Source organism: Melitaea cinxia, chromosome 4 (assembly GCF_905220565.1).
Source record: "Melitaea cinxia chromosome 4, ilMelCinx1.1, whole genome shotgun sequence".
Taxonomy (NCBI): Eukaryota; Metazoa; Arthropoda; class Insecta; order Lepidoptera; family Nymphalidae; genus Melitaea; species Melitaea cinxia.
In genome coordinates, this window is record NC_059397.1 from 13,216,033 (window position 1) to 13,237,916 (window position 21,884).

General features: G+C 32.1%; 1 protein-coding gene and 1 pseudogene across 1 annotated transcript; both read left to right on the plus strand.

Moving 5' to 3' along the window:
• The window catches only part of LOC123670239, a 29,137-nt pseudogene extending 25,047 nt beyond the window's left edge, over nucleotides 1-4,090 (plus strand).
• A 2,988-nt stretch (nucleotides 4,091-7,078) lies between these two features.
• On the plus strand, nucleotides 7,079-10,382 carry LOC123670240. Its single transcript, XM_045603747.1, has 3 exons — nucleotides 7,079-7,846; nucleotides 8,306-8,498; nucleotides 9,792-10,382. The coding sequence occupies exons 1-3, from the start codon at nucleotides 7,393-7,395 to the stop codon at nucleotides 10,135-10,137; spliced, it is 993 nt and encodes a 330-aa protein (XP_045459703.1). The 5' UTR covers nucleotides 7,079-7,392; the 3' UTR covers nucleotides 10,138-10,382.
• Nucleotides 10,383-21,884: the final 11,502 nt, after the last annotated feature.

Genomic DNA, 21,884 nt, shown 5'->3' on the forward strand with positions numbered 1-21,884 from the left:
TTTCCTTCAGCAACAAGACGTGGTGGAATTAGAAGCAGGACCTGTGGCTCGACCTGCACGCCGGCGCAAGACATCTCAAAACGAACATAGCCACGGCAGCTTCTTTTTAAGAATTGGCGCTATTGGTAAATAATATAAATTGTATCCTGTAGTATTGTTATACACTATTAACTTACTAAATTAGTAACTTTATATTTAAAGCCTTAAAATAAGTACAAAAAATAAAATTATAACTTTTAATAACATGATTTTTCTTTACAGCTTTTGGACTGGGTACTATGATATATAATGGGTTAGAGTTTGGAACGTTCTTTGAATTGCCGTTAGAATCACCTTGCTATTTGATTTTGAAAGGCGTGAATCCAGTTTTACAAATGGTTTTCACTTTTATGCAAATGTATTTCATATTTATGAATTCAAGAGTAAGTAAAGAGTTTTTTACTTTTTCATTTTAAAATTATAAAAATGAAACTGACACCTTGTTTCTATTTTAGCTAAACATTCACCGGTTCAAAGTTATTGCTCGGTTTGGATTGATGCATGTCGTTGCTACTAATATCTGCGTATGGATACGAACTTTGGTCTTAGAGTCCTTAAAAGAAATCACTGATTATCATGTAAAGAACCCTCAAGGTGTTCCTGGAGAGGGGGTACTTGGAAGTAAGATTTATTTTTTATGTATGTATAAATTAAGTAATTTTGAATAATATAAGATAACAATATCTTATGTATATTTAAAGAAGTCATTCGGAAACATACCTTGAGACATTCTGGAAAAGTATTTGGAGCCATTACTACTGCTACTACAACAATAGCATCAACAGCAACTGCTATTACAAAATCTACTGGCGAACAACTATTAAATGCTATATCTACGAGTACATCTTCTGCTGCTCCTATGACCACTCCCTCAACGAGTAAGTATCAGATTAAATTCAAAAAATCTTAATTGTTAGATTCAGGAAATTTTTCCCTTATCGTTATTAACCCTTTATATTATTGCATGTATATTATAAAATAAGCCTTCCAATAACTTTTCAGCGACTACTACTTCATCATATTATAACATGGGTGGTGGTTCTTATCCTAAATCTAAAATATTGAACTCTATAAAGACTACTTTAGGTTATGATGCCGGAATAGAGTATGGTCGAGATTTTAAAGATTCATGGCCAAATGATAACCCATTTACAACGACTTCCACTCCTACACCAATTACTGTGGGGGCTGATAAAGTGACACAATCACAAACAGCCATGTTGGAAGTATTCCAATGGCTTTATTCCTCTACCATGAAACCTATAGTAAGCTCTATGTCCACCTTGCTGGTTTCAAGCACGTCAGGATCATTGCCATCAGATAGAGATGAATGGGGAAATAGTATCGAAACATATCGTGTCGATGAACCACCACATTCACCAGGTTTGTCGACAGAGTGTCGTCTTCCATCATCGTTTTTGATTCCCTGCCATAGATATTATAATTTGCGTTTATGTTTTTTCTCGAGTAGGTCTAGGTGCACTTATTTTTTATTATATCAATTGTTCGTTGTATATACGTGTACGCATGTTGATGTTTATATTTTATAGCACATATCATATATTTAAGTATTTTCGTTTATAAAAATGATTCTTCTTTACAACGTAAAACTATTGCACTTACTTAATAATTTTTTAATGTTTTATTGCTAGTTGTAAAAATAATAAATTATTATATTTTTAATTTAATATACTTACTATTCGATTTTAATTCTGTTTCTTTATATTTATAGCCAACAACGCTACAGAAATTTTCGAATCATTCGACACTTTGAATCCTGCTGCTTTGATTGCTAACATTGATAATACGACAGTGTGTGGCCGCAACCCAATCATGGGGACAATTGTTTCGGATTCAGCTCCTTATTTATACCCGTTTATCATTGAATATTCTTTGATCGGTGCTGCTGTAATTTATGTTATGTGGAAGCATATTGGACGATATCCTAGGTAATTTATTTAAAGCTAATTTTTAAAGTAGTCGAGATAGAAAATAATATGACTAACGTAATATACCTATGTTAAATTAACGCATTTATCGAAATGCGTTACATCATTTGAAACATTGCACGGTTAATGTAGCACTAACACCAAAACCATCGCATACGTTAATGACGTGTGCGTACGTGTTTGGTTGCAGCGTGGCCAACGACGAAGATCTGGAAAGACGTCTGGAGGCTGTTCTGTCCCGCAGGGCAGCGGCGTTGGCAGCAGCTCAGCGTGGCAACAGGGTTGACTGCGCTGGTGCCTCGAAGGGACTCTTCTGTGGACTTCTGCTACTGGTTGCTTCACTCATCTGCTTGATTCTCTTCTTCGTCCTGATAAGACATCAAGAGCTCAAGCGCCTGTCGATTTATTTGGCAGATGTTTCCCATTGCGCATTGATGGTGCTATCCATTTTTGCTATACTCATTGGATTTATTCGGTAAGAAAATAATACATCTTCATTTAAAAACCAAGTATAAAATATTATATTAATAGTAGTTTTTTTAACCTTTTTGTAAGTAACTGTAGAAAAACCAATCAATTAAAAGAACAAAATTCACATAAACTTGATAATTTTCACTTTAGTGTTTTTGTTGTAACATTAACAATCATTTAAATTTACGTTTGTGATTAATTTGTGTTTATTCTGTTAATTTGTTATTTTTGTGTTTTCTCCTTCCAATTTAACTCCTTTTTCCTCGTAACATTCCCTACATCCTTTCGCTATTCATTTAAATTGCTCCAATTAATTTTTTGACACATCATTTGTGCATATTTTCACATCCTTGTATGGGTTACAACTCTGTTAAATTACACGTAAACACATATTGTTTTTGTTATTTATTTGATATGTTGACTGCTTTTGGTTATCTTTGTAAAATTGAGTAGTGGTAGAAAAATGAAATGGAGCGCAAATCCTTCCTCCTGTACCGAACCTCTTCGCAGGGTGCAATCACTGAAATTCCGTTCAGAAGAACAATCGGACTTAAATGATATTCTTCTACGTGTCTCTGCGTTTGGATTGTTCGTGTATGCTGTGTTTAGCGTCATCGCTGGTGGCATGGGTGCTTTTACCCACGAACCGAATCTACTGGTCATGATTACTGGATGTTTGAGCGTTTTTCAGGTAAAAAAAAAAAATTTAATACAAAATAGTACTATTAACTAACTAAATTTACCTTATTAAACAAGAACATTGAGTAAAGAATATCAAATCGCAATTCGCAAAGTTATTTTACTTCACAATAATGTAGCCCCACAAAATCATTCTGTTGCGATTTATAGGTCGTCCTGCAACTGTTATTTATTGCCGATGTCTCCCGACGCCGTGTGCACCTTCCTGAACAAGAGCGCAGCAAACCAGCTCGCCAAGCTGTTACTTTCTTGCTTATTTGCAATGTCACCATGTGGTTGATCTACACATTTGAAGCTCAAAAAGTTCTCGCTAATCCGGTCAGTACATTTTATTTTAAAAACTTGAAATTTGTATAGTTACGTAAGTTAGGATTTCAATAGGTTCATTTTACGATCGCTTCACATTTAAATTGAGCGAAATATACTTATCTCATTAATAACATCATAACTGAATAAAATTTTAAACATTCCAGGTGCAATTGGATTTCTATGGTTTCGTTGCCTGGTCTCTAGTCCAACGTTTTACTCTTCCGCTTTGCATCTTTCACCGTTTCCACTCAGCGGTTACTCTAGCTGAGATTTGGAAAACCAGCTACAAAGCGCGACTGGAGTGAATGATGTTAACAGCAAGACGTTAAGAAACAAGTCCAACTTTATCTTCGCCCTAAATCGAACAGGGAAGTAAACTACCCATTTCGTCCTAATCCGGGATAGCAATTTTAAACTTAGGTCGGGTATGCCAATTTCATGTTTGATAGATAATTCCATATTCATAGTTGGTAGGTAAATATTGGAATTAATATTAAAACGATTTATTTTATGCAGTAGAACAGCATAAATACCTAATTGCTTTCCCGGAATGAGTCGCACATTAAATTATGGTGCAAAAATCATAACTGGATATATTATTATAATTTAAGTCCCAGTTATTATATGTTTTTTTTTTTATTGTTCACACTCCACACATTCCACAATACAACAGTTTTGCATTACAATACTTATTTTGTGGAAGACTGAGTACGGAAGTTCAAAAATTAAACAAATACGTATTACCCTATTGCTCACATTAAAATTTTAAATGAATAAATAACCAGTTGTGAAGAGTTCCCTCCTTTGTTAGAAGTAGTTTGAGTGCCATGGTTTTAGAATTTAAGAAGTTTTTTAAATTTTGACAATATTTTACATTGAATTGATTCGTTCGTCATACGGTTTACGGAAACAAGACGGAAGCAATAGAAAATTATGGGCGCCTTAATTTGATAATTGAATAAATAGTGTAAAACTAATAGTTTACCACCATTTCAATACTTGAGAAGCTTAGGATATTTTAAAAAATTAGACCTAATATTACTATATAAAAGTATCAGAAAATTTATTAGAGCTACGTAATTATTTGATATAGATGAGTAGGGTTATAATACATACGAATATTATATAGTTGACGTGTCGAAATGTCTTATTAATCGTACTTAAAGTTACAGAAACACCAGATTGTGATTGGCAGTAAACTGCTTGATACATTGGGTATTTGATTTTATTGCAAGGGGCCATGAAGATCTAAAACATTTATCACTTTTTCGCACTCTTCTTAAGTATAACGTTAAATGTATTTAGTGTTTTGGGATATTTATTATTCTAGACATTAACAACTCTGTAGATCTTAAATAAGTTAACTATCTGTGAAGCTTGAGAGAACTAAGCGAATTATTTAATGAAGTTCGTTTTTGTCAATTTATATCTTAATACTATCTTAGATTTCTTTGCGTTAAGTCTCACTGCAAATATTTTCGTAACTAACTTTACGTGCAATCTATTTTTATAGGCTGACTTATTTTATATGGTAGGTAGACACGTACCTATTCGAGTGGAGTAAACGAACGCATTATGCGCAATATCATTTCTACTTTACAGATTTTGTATAAATAGGTCATATAGAATTATTTATAATATATTTATTAATTTTGTAATTAACTTTAAGATTTAATTGTGTCTGGTTATTCTAGAATCAGGGAGTGATGTGTGCTCACATTGTGAGATTGCGAGTGAATGTAGTTTGAAATATCGAATGATATAATCTCTATGATCATATTGTTAAAATTTAGTGATTTATCTAAATTAAGAAATTATTCGATGATCGCTACACTTTTAGAACAAAAATAACACCTCGAAACGTTCGGTGGTATTCTGGTAAATATGCGTGTTTGGCTTGTTTTATCACTGCCGATGTAATATTGAAACCACATTTTAACAGTAAGTCTTTGATAAATCTATACTATTTCTAACTTGTTCAATTTTGTAGTGATATTTACTGTGTACCTACCTTAATGTTTGGAGCAAAATGTACCGATGTTTGTATCTTTAGGTTTAAAATTATTAAGTGGATACTCAGTCAGTGTTATAGATACTTACCAAAAATTAAAAATTTGGAACCTCTATATACTTTAAATATATGATTAATATAAATGTCTATTTGAATAAATTAAATAATACTTATGTGATTGCTGGTTTTATTTCTCTATTTTCATTGCTTTCTTATGTTCAATAGATGCCTTTATGTACGAGTTTATTATACAGAGACCTAAGTACTTATTTACAGTATGGTGGTGCGATTTCACTACAAATCATATATCAATTGTCGATTAATAATTTTATAATGGCAGATTGTAAAAATAATTGGTAAGGTAAAATTTGTAATAAATAGTAGAATAACACCTTAGATTCCTTACCTAATTATAAACTTGAAATCATCGTTTCCATTGTTAATTGTGCAATTTTGTAAAGTTAAGTTAAAAACTAAAGACAATTAATAGAAACTAGGGAATTAATGCACTTACGATTTAATTTAGCAACATAAATGCCATCAGGCGTAGCCATACCCATTGGCCAATTTAATCGTAACAAATTAGAATGCCTTGTTCAAACTGGTCAGTTTAAGTAAGTCATCCAGACACGTTAAATAAGCCGATACACATTTTGATAGGTTGAATAGTTATAAACATTTTAATCAATTAAAAAGTAAATGAGTGAGTGAATTCTGGCTTTTACCTTCAAATAGGTATATTATAACTCTGTGCCTCCTGTGATAACTGACAAGTTTTATTGACAGCGAAACTGAAAAACCAAGTGTCTAATTTTATGAAAATATGTGTTAAACTTACTTAAAAAAAAAAAACATCAGAAAATATTACACCTAGTCGACAAATTCAGTTTTTTTTTCAATAAACAGAGAATATCGTTAGAATTATCCAGAATAAGTTCAATTCTTTCATTAGACTATGACAATAGTAAATATATAAATAAATAATAAATATTTACAACATACACACACAGTCATTTTTTTCTAAAGTACGAAACCTAATGCTTGTGTTATAGGTAACAGCCGACTGCTATAGCTTAATATTTTTTTTTGATATACAAACATATAAATAATACATATATAAATAAATATAAGTATATATTACACCCAGACTCGGGGAATCGGACTCGGAATCGAACTGACAACTCTTGGAGCAGAAAGCAAGGTATACTATATATATATATATATATATATATATATATATATATATATATATATATATATATAAAACATAACATTAAAAAGCCTATTTTTTCCTTTTAAAAGCTCTCCTTTAATTTATCTACTGAATTCCATCTTCTACAGAACATTAAGTAATATAAAACATATCAATCGTAGTTTTCAAAGTATTTTTAATTATCAAGATTTCATTTAATACTATATATTCAAAACTCACGTTTTAATATAAAAATATGTGACTATTGATAAAAGTATTTTAATTATTTCTAACTTTTCTAAAGGTAAAAGTATTTGTTAAAAAACTAAATTCTAAGCCGAAAAAAGTGTTATTATTTGTCAACGTCAACTTGACTGCTTCCAATGTCTATTGACACATGACAATTGCTAATCAATTTTCAACTGAAATATTACTCATTGCCTATTTATTCACTGTTGCATTATTTTGTATACTTGTTTTCGAAACTAAATTTGATTTGATTGTTGCTCAGTAGGTATCTTGTATTTGAGATATTTCTGTACTTATGCCTAGATATCAATTACTCATTTGTGGTAAACATACATGGTTTGAAATTTGTGGGCTGTGTGTGTATTTGCTGTAAGCAAAAATTAATATTAATTAAAGAAGTATGATAGAAACCACGTTGTAGTAGTATCGGTAGATTTGTTGATAAATGTTTAAACAAACGACATTTTTTCAAAATGATATTACACGTTGGGCTCGTGTTTCTCTTCCTTACTTGCGCTAAAACAACAAAAGATGTTTATAACGGAGCAGGTAGCGCAGAAAACTTAGATAGTGTACGCAGTAATTTACCATCAAATAGATATATTGCAAAATTGTCGCAATTACGAAAAAGAGAAGCTGATTTATCACCGAAGATAAATAATGAGAACTCTGATATTAAAACCCATCTAGAGAACACAGATTCTAGTATCCAAAATGTAGATCAAGCCAGAAATTTACAAAATGTTACTTCTAAAAATGGAACTACAGCAAACAAAAAGGAAGAAGCTTTACCAAATGGCCTAAGTGAAGGTACTATTGGTAAAGTAAATGTCAATTCAGAACCAGTGTTGTTACCACAACCATCAGCACAACCTGCTAAAAAGGTCGAAAATAATGTTCAAAAGAATGAGACAATGACTTTGAAAGGTAAGATCATTATTATTTTGTATGTTATAATTCTTGTTATTTGTATGTCATAAAGACAAAATGCTGCATAGAATCATTAAACTTAATGAAACGGCTATTTTATATTGTAATATATATATATATTTTTATTATTCAAGAATTATGTGTTTAACTTGTCATTGGCTATTTACTTTAAAACAAAGAGTAGCAAAGCAACTAAAGCAATGTAAACAAATATTGCAAATTGACCAAATTTTAACAGTTTTTTTGACCATTTTTTGTATCACTCTCAGCTTCTCACGATATGTGTCCTATATAAAAAATGATTCACTCTGATTATTTTTATTTCTTGTAATCTTAATACACGAATAACACATATGCTGCAAGCCAGCAAGCCAAGCATAACAAATTTCATTTTTAGCCTGTAACTAAACCTTTTTTCGTATTCCAGTCTTTAATTTAAAAAAAAATGTTTTTCAGATAATAATTCAAAGTTAAATGAAACACAAGTACTTCCGAAAACAAATTCTACAGTTACAAATTCAACAATTCATGCGACAGCTACTGAAGCTGAAAGTGCTATGGATCTTGATAACCCTGGTGTTGTTAAAAGAGGTCTGATTGTTTTTGGTGGATTTAGTCTTCTAGCTATTGCGTATTTCATATTTTACAGGTAAAAATATTTCCTTAATATATATCAACAATAAACAGCATTTTAAATTATTTAAGTGGAATGTTAGTATAATAGAATGTTAATATAGTAATGTTAGTGCTATTTTCTGATTTCAATTATTTTTTTAGTAATCATTTTACTTTTTGTATCCCAAATAAAAATAAAATTAAGAATCATAATAACGCAAAAAGTTTTAGAAAGTAGATTTGTTTTAGACTTTGACGTCGCTATTTGTAAAGTTATTTAGAAAAGTACCAGACATGACGCCACATTGGCGCAACGGTCACAGCACTGGTTTGTGGCTGTTGCGCTAGTGGTTGCGGCTCGATCCCGCACATGACAAACATTTGTCCATAGAGATGTTTGCTGTGGTCTGGGTACTTGTGCAGTCCTTGTAAGTCTCCCCACCGTGCCTCAGAGAGCATCTTCAGCCGTCGTTCCCAGTTGTTATGTACACCTGATAGCGATCGTTACTCATAGTAGTGGATACCAACCCTCATTGGAGTAGCGTGGTGGATTAAGCTCTGATCCTTCCTTCCTACAAGGGGAAAGAAGCCTATACCCAGCAGCGGGATATTACAGGCTGAAGCGTACCAGACATGAGAATATTTTATGATATAATACTAAATCATGTTGGTATTGATTCTAACTGGAAATTATTTCTGAACTATTTTGACTTTCTCTGTTAAATATTTATTGCATATTATCTCATCTTCTGTTTTTAATCATATTATGTATATATATATTTTTTTTTCAAATGAAAATGTACTCTTTTACAACTATGTTGTACTACATAGCTTGTCACTGGGTATACCCATTTTGATTATTATTAAGAAAGCAGATGCTTGTCTTGTGGTCTCTTTCAAATTTGTCCATGGTCTGATGACTTGTCTTTGAACATTACTATATTATATACATACTATATTATTGAAGTAAAACTTCTTCACGCACATTTGACTGAAGTTGAAAAGGAGATATAAGTTAGTGAACACAGAAAGTTTAATTTAAGAAAAGAAGAAACAAGAAAGTTAAATTAATTTCTTGATTATTTTTTCACCTACCTACGTTGTATTACATATTGGTGTAATTGAAGTAGTTTTTAACTTCTTAGTCTAAGTAAAAAAAAAAAAAACAAAGTGATGCATATTTACTATTTACTCAGATCATATCAGATATTTTAAGTTAATAACACAACAGTTATTAACTTAAAATATCTGATAATAACTTTAATTTATTTTATAAGAGGTTTATATTCCAAATGTTCATTTGTAAGTATTTAATTTAATGTTACAGAAAGAAGAATAAGAAATATGACGGTGGGAACATACACAACGCTAGTGATGCTAATCAATTTAGATACGGTGTCCTCCAGTCTGACGACCGGAGAGATAACCTTGAACTGTCTCGAATACCACTAACGATGGAGTCTGATGAAGACGAGGACGAAGATTTGGAAATATTTGACCTGGAACAGAAGAAAAAATCTCTTTCATATGTTAATCTTCAAACTAATGATGAAGATATTGTACTGCACAGCTCAAAGGATGAATCTAAGAACAATCTTTTGTTAGATATAGAGGATGGGACATCTGATACATTGATAAATTGGTCTAGTAGTGGCAATAAGTCAATATTATAAATCAATGTTTGTACAAAAAATTATTTCTATGTTGATTATGATTAAGCTATCATAATGACAAGTCTTATGTACTACAAAGTAAAAATTGTACCTTTATTGAATATATTTTTAACTTTGTAGAATATAAGTAATACATTTCTTATTAGGGTAGATTATTATCTATTGATAAGCAACATTTTAATATTTAATGTCCCTACTTTATTTCGTTTAAAGTATGTATATTAAACTTTATTTTATTTTCTTAACATTTTGTTTTATTTTGTTAACTTTTTTTGGATTATTATTAAGATTTTTTTTATTAACGTTGTTTTCCGAGAAATTTAACTTAAATTTGTAAACATTTTTTAATATCATAACAAAAATCGACCGTTCCAGCGGGGATCGAACCTTTTCATTGTAATATGAAACTTTGAATACTTACGGGTTTCTGTAAAGAACTCACTATAGATGGCGCCACGGTTGCTTAGACCGAATATAAAATCATTATATCAAAAATTTCAGTCTAGCGAGTACATCGTTCCATAACTTAATAATTGGCTAAAGCACCGACACGGTTAGTCGGAGATGCAGTTTCGATCCCCGCTGGAATGGTCGATTTTTGATATGATATTTAAAAATGTTTAGAATTTCCTAATGTGTAACACAAAAATAAAATCATTCAAATTAAAATTGTAAATTGCCACTGATATGTTCTTACTTTGATTGTAATTATGTACAATGTAGTTTATGTATTTTTTTAATGTTTGTCATGCCTTTATCTTTGTATTATTTTTTGAAAAGCAATACTGAACATAGGTTATATCGAATTCTTCCTGAAAAAAAAAATGTTATAAAACAACAATATTCTTTACAAATAAATATAAAGATTTATTTTAGAAATGCAAATAAATAGAGTTATCAGATAAAAATATTTTTAAAGCATACTTGGGTATTAAGTCACTAATTCAGTTTTCTTGGAATTTGTAATACTTTGAATGTAGAACTATGTTAGTCAGTAATATTTTTAAATATAGTAAGTATTTTTTGGACAATTAATTATTTTGTTTTCTTTTGTTAATAATTTTCAAATTATATCGTGCAACATAATTGTAATAAGCTTTCGCCATTATTTTGTGGTAGAAAGTTGGAAAAAAGTACTTTTAAAAATATTTTAATAAGCTACAAAATTGTATGTATTAATTTAATCATTTTTAACACAGACCAAAAGAATAATAAAGATGTTTATCAACTAACAAAACAAAAAAATATATATGTGATTGTGATGACAAGATGTAGACAGAAAATATTTTCATATTAAATTATTATATCATTAAACGATTGATAGGGATATAATTGTGTTACAAGTGCAATTTTTTATGTACTTAACATACTTGTAGAAAAAACACTTAATTTTCTGTTTTTATATCAAGAACTAGATGAAAACTTATTTGAGAAGATTTAAAAAATTATATTTTAAAATCTTGTTATCATATTGCTTATTATTTTTATTTATTTATTTTTTAAATTAAGAATACGCGGGAAAACATTGTAATGCCAATTTCATTACCCTTTTTTAAACGAATTTAATGTGTTATTTAATAATTCCGAGATTTTTAAGCTATTCCAACGTTTATAATGGTTTTATTCCCGTTCTTGACTGATGGTACGCATTTTGTTAGTCTTATTTTAATCTCAGTTTGACTTCTTTTTTTTGTTATTTGAAAATTCTAATATTCTAAATGACTTACTTTTTTTTTTTTTTTTTTTGTAATTATGAAAACTAAGTTGCAGTTAGCAATAAACCATCTCATTCTGCATCTTAGAAGTCATTTAAGCTTTTGACTGTGATAGTAGATGAGAGACTAGATTCATTGTACAAAATATATTTTTTCATCGAAACATTATTATTTGCGAACTGTCGATGTTTAAAGGTACTCGCTCTACTTCTTATGCCTAAAACTGTTACATTACTAGTGTTGTAAGGCTTTTTCTTATATAATTAAAACTTAAAAAAATTCCAATGTTTTTTTTTCTTAGCTAACAAGCAAGACACGCAACTCCTTTAATGTAGCGTAGCAGATCTCCTCGAGTGGAAGTAACCTTTTAACATCAGGTAGCGACTGCTCTCTTGCTATGTATAAAAAAACATATTGAAGAAATTTTGCAAAATTGTTAATGGTAGTCTCGTGTTATTAAAAACAAAAAGTGATGTACAATGATTACGTATCAAGAGAGAGTTGGAAAGAAGACCTGTTTTGTTTTAGCTTTTTTATGACCATAGTGTGATAATTTGGTTCTGTAATTAATCTGAATGAAGATTAGGGCTTATAATACTGCTTTCAAGTTTTTGTGTTTCTGTGCTGAGAAAGTTAGCCAGAGCTCCTGAAAGGGGTCATGATGTTGTTTGTATCCACAGGTATCAGCTTACAATAAGGCGGATCATAAGCTTATTGTTCACCTTTAGAGCATAAAAATATTGTAATTATGTAGACGTAGCCAATATGTCGTAGCTCCTTACATTCGACATTATTATTGAGGTTTTTTTTCGAAATCTTAGACTAATGTAATAAGCCAACGGGCAAAATGTCTGCGAAGAAATGGCTTTATTTTTATTGTAGGTATACCATAACGATTTAGTTGGATTAAGTTGTAAAAAGACCTAAAAATATTAGTTTATTTGTAGCCTTAAATTTACTGAATCACCGGTCAGATTTGGAGGGTTAATAAGATTTAATATTATAAGTGAAAAGACGTCGGTCACCAACCCGCCTGCCGAGCGTGGTAACTATGGGCAACACACATAAGTTCACGCCATTTTTGGCGCGAACTTTTGGAGGCCTATGACCAGCAGTGGACTGCAATAGGATGATGATGATAGGTAACACGTCTGTGTTTTCGTCAATTCTGAAATAAGATTATCAAGGAAATGTTCCGATTATCAAAAATATTTAACAACAATATGAATGCCTAAATAATAAAGCAGCAAAAGAATAGAAGTAAAAAAATGTATAAATCACTACCTACATCTTATAAAGCAATATACCCAACTGAATTTGTCTTTTTGAAATAGGTAATCTTAAAAATAAAATATATATATATATATATATATATATATATATTGTGTGGTATATATATATATATATACCACACAACCTATTCCGCGCCGCGTCACTTGATGTTGCTAAAATCATATTATAGGTAGCCACTATCCGTTCGAAGTCGGATATCCGTCTCTCACAGCTAAACCGGCGTAGTCGTTTCTGATTACTAATTTACTATATTTTTTTTTTTTTTTGATATTGCAGGGTAACCCATTTACGGGTGATATCCAGGATGCCCGGGTAGGCATTCCTAGACCGTATGTCGGCTTAGCACTTGGGGGTGCACTACCGACCAAAACCCCTGCGGGAGCCTTCAGCCGCTTTAATTGGAGGGTTCCGGATCTGCAGGCAACAGGATCCCTCCAGCGACAGGCTGGCCTCGGCGAAAAGACCAGACTTCTCCTCCATGGGACTGTCCGGCTTACCTTTGAACAATCCCGACGACGCCATGTCTAGCAGGACCGGGTTCCCATCCCGGCCCGACACGGGCACAGGGGCGTTACTGGAAACGCATTAAGTAGCGCCTCCTACGCACCTCCGTTCGTCGCCTGCGGACGGAGGCCTCGTCGGCGGCCCCCTCTCTCATCCGCTCGTCGTTCTCCTTCTGGGACATTACTGTCTCGCAGAAGGAGACCTTCGCCTTCCAGGACTCGTCGTCGCCGAGCATCGCGGTGATAACGCTCGGCAGTGACAAGTCCCCTCCGAGGACTGTCGTCAGATCGCGACGTAGCGCCGCCCATCTCGGGCACACCTCGAGGGTGCGCTGGGCACTAATTTACTATTATGACAAAATTAGGTAGTCGTTTTAACTGCATTAAGATTTATGTGACAATGTTTAGCAGTCTTTAAGTTACTTGATGTTGTAAAAAGCATCGTAAATCAAAAGCGTTTTTAAGATAAGACTTATAATCTATCACGGTCAAAACCCCCAAAAAAGAAAACTTTTTGTCTTTTGTATAATCTATAGCAGGGGTCTCCAAACTACGGCCAGGGAGCAAATCCGACCCAACATCACCAGTGCCATAAATCCGGCGTGTGATAAGAGTAGTGGTCATCTCGCGATAGCCAAAATTAACGACATGAATTATGATGCAGAAAACTTAAGTATCTAAGCTTAAGCATAAGCATATTAATAACTAATACCTAAATAATTGAAATGAAATAGCTAAACTAGCTAGAAATATAGTTAAAGGCAGAAATAATTGTGTTTGCTCGCAAACGAAAAAAAAAACCGACTTCAATTACATCGACGAGTAATACAACGTAGATCGACGAAAAAATAGTCAAGTAACTACGCGTTATCAAAGATTACTCAAAAAGTAGTTATCAGATCTCAATAAAATTTATATGTGACCACATGACAAACATCAGCTTTCGATTAAATTAAAAATTATTAAAATCGGTACACCCAGTAAAAAATTATTGCGGATTTTCAAGAGTTTCCCTCGATTTCTCTGGGATCCCATCATCAGATCCTGGTTTCCTTATCATAGTACTAAACTAGGGTATCTTCTTTCCAACAAAAAAAGAATTATCAAAATCGGTACACCCAGTAAAAAGTTATTGCGGATTTTCGAGAGTTTCCCTCGATTTATCTGGGATTCCATCATCAGATCCTAGTTTCCTTATCATGGTACTAAACTTGGGATATCTCCTTTCAAACAAAAAAATAATTATCAAAATCGGTACATCCAGTAGAAAGTTATGTGGTATAATACAACGGAGGTCGACGAAAAAAGCGACAAGTAAAAACGCATTATTAGATATAACTCGAAAAGTAGTTGTTAGATCTCAAATAAATTTAAATGGGACCAATTGACACACACCACCTTTCGATAAAAAAAAATTGTCGAAATCGGTCGACACGATCAAAAGTTCTGATGTAACACACATTAAAAAAAAGTCGAATTGAGAACCTCCTCCTTTTTTAGAAGTCGGTTAAAAATAAAACTGTTTTGGCCCTTAGAATACAGTTATAAGATCATTATGGCTCTGAGGCTTCAAAGTTTGGAGCGACAACCGCGTACACTTTTATTACTATTTCTATCCTCGAGTAGCGTGACCTAACAGACAGTTTATCTAAACAAAGTTGCGTGACCTTTCTCGAAAAACATACTTTCTAACATAAATCTATACAAATAAATAAATTTACAGTGTCTGTTTGTAATATTAAAATTACCGCTATTTACTAAATGCATATGGTACATATACCAAAATAACATTTTTACAATTTTTGTTTGTCTGTTTGTTCAGGCTTATCTCTGAAACGGCTGGACCGATTTTGACGGGACTTTTAGTGGCAGATAGTTGATGTAGTACGGGTAACTTAGGCTACTTATATTTTAGGAATTTATTTATTTTATAACTCTATGAGCTGAACAGTACCTTTTTGTTAAATTCCACGCGGACGAAGTCGCGGGCACAGCTAGTTACATATGTGAGTAGATAACTAATTAAAGACTAAGCAAACCAACAAACAAACTAACTCTATCGCTTTATTAATTACAATAAAAAAGGGAAAAATCTATTAATTAACTGATACTGTACCTAACTATCTATTTCTAAAGTCAAAAAGTTTTTTTAATATAATAGTTATTCATTATAAAATAATTGTTACATTTCAATCATTCAGAAATTCATTCGCTAATAGAATATCTTTACACATAAATAAAATTGGAGTCTGTTTGTAATATTAAAATAACTGCTTTTTACTAAATTTATCTGGATGCATACACGGTACGTATACCAAAATAACATTTTTTACAATTTTTGTCTGTCTGTTTTTCTGTCTGTCTGTTTGTTCTAGCTAATCTCTGAAACGGCTGGACCGATTTTAACAGGACCTTCACTGGCAGATAGCTGATGTAATAAGGGGTAACTTAAGCTACTTTTATTCTAGAAATTTATTTATTTTGTAACTCTGCGAACTCAACAATATATTTTTTTAATTCCACGTGGGCGAAGTCGCGGGCACAGTTAGTATAGAATATATTACCTTTACTGCTTAAAATGTAGGGATTTTTAGCATTTTATTTTGCACGGAAGCACGTACGAGCCGTGTCCGTCTGCGACATTGAGATAAACGAACCGGCACATTCAACTACGGATGGGATAATCTTGTTGTTCCCAGTTAAATAGATACAGGGAACGAGTATTTTTACTGCAGGTAAGCTTATTTAGCTTTGCTGCATTGTGTATAACTGTCCTAAAACTGTTCCAACGTGGGTTTACACGCATTGTTATTTTGTGTTTAGAATATGTCTCACATGTTTATACTGATTGGGTAATAAATGGCGACGATTAAGTAACTGTAATTTCGAAAGAAAATGTAAACAAGTTACAAAGTCTCACAAACTTGTAATTTAGAACATTTATATTTTAGCGCAGCATTAGCTGCTGCACTTACGGTCATGAATTCGATCACTGCTCATGACAAACATTAATGTATCGGCCATATAGACGACAGTCGTTCTCTGGGCGTTTGTGACAACACAGGAGAAAATCCTACCTACAGGGGCCGTTGAGTGTGAAGCGTTTCTGAAAAGAGGTTCTGAATTAAATTATAGTTTATGTTTAGGTGTGTTGTGTTATAGGTGTTTGTATAAGAATCATAATTTAAGCCTTATGTAAAAAAAACCTACTATTAGAGGGGAAACGTGGGAAATACTATTCTTTAAACTTATTATCATTCTCCTGTAAAGGTAAAAAACAATTGATGAACAACCCCTTACATGGTAGCGCAACCCACGAAAAGAGTATCAAATTAAAAAAAAAAAAAAAAACAAAACCCTCGCCACAGTATAGATAATTATGTATTCGAAGGTATTTCGGAAGGTATTCGTTTGTTAAGTGTTGCAGACATGAAAAAAAATCATTTAGCCCGATTGACAGGGGAATGTCATGTTTTCGCGCGCTTCTAAGTACTTGGTATAAATATACCTATATATTTATGTATATTCTTATCCTGGTTGACAAATTAATAATCATTCGGTGTATCCGAATGACTAATTGGTGTACCTTATCATCACTGTTTTAAAAAGTCAATTATCATTTTATGTATTGCAGCTAGTTGGTGAATTTATTTCTTTGTCACCATTTTAATTCAATTTTTGGGTTTCTAAGCTTTCAGTGGTGTAAGTCATGCTAGTGGAATACACTCGATTGCGTGCATGTCACGTTGAATACAAGAGACACGAAGCAAAACGATTGGTGCGGTCGAGATTGTAAACGTAATTGGACAATATCGACAAAAAAGTCAGGCTTTCGTTGTTAAGATTTATGTCACAATTTTTATATTGGTAGTCTAGAAACAAACGATTAGTAGGTACCTACCTATCTTATTTATTGTAATAATTTACAAAAGTAAAAGTAGTTATTCACGATTAAATCGCAATATATGTAACAGCAAGAGTTTTAGTAAGTTAAACGCAACTTGAGCGAGTATCAACAGCGAATTATATTTATTAAGGAGCGTCTAACACAGGACTGTGTATGATCGATGTTGCCTTATTTTTGTTTCATGTTCACACTTACTACATCTTGAACAATCTTGACGTTTGTAATGTGGTTTAAGTGTAAGACTAAGTGAATTGTTGTTACACTACTCTTCAAAATATTTACACAGTCAATTAAAACTAAATAACAATTGTATTTATATTAAAACTCTTTTAAGCATTTTAGTAACTGTACTTACCTGTACCACATCAAAGGAAACCTATCTAACAGGAAAGGAATAATTTAGTAGGGGATTCAAGCAATTAGTGATGAGTTGCACAATGTGATTGTCATATGCATATTTTAATGAACATCATCGAAGTCGTGAACGGATAAAAAGCGAACAACGCTAATTATTGAAAAACTTGCAGGCGCAGATTTACGCGCGTTGATTAACGGATACTGCTCTGCTTATATGTGACATACCACGATATTAGACAGATTTTACCATTTAATAAAACTTGGATTTTATATTCCGAAATTCATTAAAGATTACCTACGTTTAGTCATGAATGATTAAATTAAGATACAAAGGAGTCAAGTATAAAACTAACTTGACTAAAAACATAGAGCTAGGAACCTTTTCTTTTTAAAATTGTTCTGAAAGTCTATTTCTCTCTCTTTTTAAATTGAGGTAGAGCACAGCCGGAAATATCTTCTAAAATTTTGGAGCAGACCTAAGTAACACAGCTCTTAAGTAAAGTGCTCGTGGGGAGGGTTAGGGGTAGGGTCGGCAACGCGCTTGGGATGCTTCTGGTGTTGCAGGTGTCTTTAAGCTATGGTAGCCGCATAGCATCAGGTGGGCCGTATGTTTGATCGCTACCCCAGTTGTATAAAAATAGCTTACAATGACAAAAATAATAATTATTACAATTTACTAAAATAACATACACGAGGAAGGCAAGGCAAGAAATATGTAGCGAAAGATTTGATTCACAGTTTTGTGTGATGTAACTAGTGAGGCAGGCATTCAGAGGCTACTTGCTTTCTATCAATAATGTACGCATGTTTGTCATTCTAATGGCATAAAAAAAACGAATTGTAACAGGTTGTAGGTTGTTGAAATTTCATGACTTGCACCACCGTAAAAGGACGGTGAGGGCCACGAGCGTAGGGTTCGGCCGGACCGGGCGGAAATGAAAAATAAACACGTCCGAACGTCGCATGGCGCCGGCCGCGGAAAATAGAGGGGCGACGCGTAGCTACGAGCTACGTTATATTAGTGGTTGAGTTATTAAATCATGTATAATATACGTACATCGTATTTTTTATTAAATATATTTTGTACGAGTATTCATATTATATTTTATGTACTATTTTACTTTTAATTGTGTTTGCTCGTAAACGAAAAAAAAAAATCGATTTCAATTACATTGACAAGTAATACAACAAAGGTAGACGAAAAAAACCGTCAAGTAAATACGTGTTACTACGTCTAGCTCAAATAGTTCTTATCTAACCTCGTTCAAATTTTAAATGGGACCACAAAGCAAGCATCAGCTTTCGATGATTAAAATCGGTTCACCCAGTAAAAAGTCAGGAGCTATAATGTAATACGTAGGTCGATGACAAAGTAGTCAAGTATATAGGCATTATTAGCGATAACTGAAGAAGCACTTGGCTGGTTCATTTTAAATGCGACTACATGGCAAGCGCCACCTTTCGATTAAAAAAAATCAAAATCGGTCTACCCAGTAAGGAGACATCAGGTAAAATACATAATAAAAATACAGTCGAATTGAGAACAAGAGGAGAAGGGGCCTTTTATGAAGTTGGTTAAAAAGGTTCCAATAAAATAAATAAATATCAAATTTGTTTTCTGTAACATGTACTGTCTGTAACATTTGACCTTTTTTGAGTAAGTAAAATATTAATAAAATTTCAGAATTTGTTATAAAGTTATTTTGTCGTGTAATATCGTGACGTAAATAAAATAAGGTCGTAGATAAAAATCGCCTATTCTATTTTTATAGAGAAAACATGTTTTCAGAAGGCAGTTTATAACAGCTCTGACATTGAACGGCTAGTTGATAGGCTGTACCTACTTATTTTAAAGAATAACATAATTTTGTGTTTAGGTAGGCAAGAGCGGATCCAGCTTTGGCACGGGGGGGTCACATAGGGGGGGGGGGGGGGGGGTCAAGTTACAAGAAGCTAAAATTATAATAGAAGTTATAATTTTAGATAATATACCTTTTAAGTTTTGATAATAGTAGATACAAGTAAAAAGTAGGTATTTTATTAATGTATGTAACTACTGTACTTGAAATTATCTATATTGTGACAAAAAATATATAAACATAATATATGTTAAACAATATTAGTTAGTTGTCCACCTTGTAGGTAGGTATGACCTAACATTATTTAATTCTTCAATTTGTGACATTATAATGTTATTTTTATGGCTTGAAAACATGCTTGAGGTGGATTTTTTTAGCTTGTGTACTAGTGTCTTGATTTTGCGATTGTGGCTATACAGAAAACATTTATGTTGTCGTATAAGATTATTTCGATGCTAGAGATATATGGAATGTATTTTAGGTAAGTTAAGTTCGATAAAGATTATAATATGATGTTTATGATATTATTTTCTTATTATTTCAATAATATGTTAATGTAAGCACGACAATCGCCTTGTCTTTTTTTAGATTAATACACATTATAGATAATTCTCATTTTGCACTTTTGCTTTAAAGTGTACACATGGTAAATTAAAATACATAATTGGCATCATTTATAAAGGTACCTTGAGTTAATTGATCATACGAATTGTAATTGTGTAATCACAAAATGAACCATATTCTATTATACAACCATTGGTAATAGGTATTATAAGAATTTCAGTTTGAACTCGACTAATTAGTAACACGGATTAATACAATTAATTGGAACATCTCGAGAGAAGAGCGTGTACTGTCAAAGCTAATTAATGCGATTGATCACAAACGCGTTAGATATAGGTTTAATTTCGTGACTTCCATTGTTTGTATCCTGTCCTAGCAACATGTTCACTGTTTTGTGTTATTACCATTTATTATAATTTTCATTCCTTACAAACTGCTATATAGCTTGACCTAAGTAATCTTTGGGTTGATGATGTCTGAGTTATCTTAAGTTTTTGGTAATAATTTTAAGTTTTTGTTATAATCCTTAAAATTTCGGTACTCGGCAATTTTTTTTAGATTAAGATAATTATTACACAGTAAGCATGATCTTATTTTGTGTTTTACTTTTTAGACAAGACAGTAGCTTAGACAAGTGCTTTCAAACAAATATCTTCGACTTAATAATATAAGAATATGTACAAGTACGTAGTATAGTTACTAAAACAAAGCTCAATTTCGACACACAATCAAGCATGTTCTAAGTTTAACAATATTCATAAAACTTGAAAGTAATCGATAGTCAATTAAATTTTATTTCGAACTTCGGGTTTTGGAGTATTGTTTATATCTCATACCTGCACCGAAGTAACGTTGTTTGTTCAAGGTTTTCGCCGTAACTCTTTTAGTTTGTTTTTCCAGAAACTTCGATTGAAACTCTCTTTATTCAGGCAAATTGGTAAAACTTTCTCAATTGCTTTTAGACTTATTTTAACGTCTACACACCACCGTATAAAACGTTCTCATATTTTGTGTACCGAGTTTGTACTATATGTACTAAATTAAGAAAAATATTTTAAACTATCAGTAGTAAAAGTACAAAAAAAATTAGTAAAATAATATGAATTGCTGAATATAAATGGTGATAATTCACCATCACAAATATTTACTCTTTAATACTGTCATTATAAGAAAGACTAACATATAACATATAACGATAATATTGTTTAAATCAGAAATTGTATGTTTTCATACTTTCTTTAATTTATAAAATCTTTTGATTACCACTAACTACTACTTTAACACATTCGTGGTATTTATATTCCGATAAGCTTCAAAAATGTGTTCTACACATTAATGTTGATTAATATGCTAAAAAAAATTGCTAAAAACTTGATAGATTAATGTCCATATAGATAATGCTATTTTAACACGTATAGCTTGATGAAAATGATTCTACAGAAACGCAAACAAAGACAGTATTGACCAAATTTCGAGACTAAAGGATAGTGCAACAACCAACCAATGTGTACATTTCCCACACGTTATGATAACACCTGCGCGCTTTTAC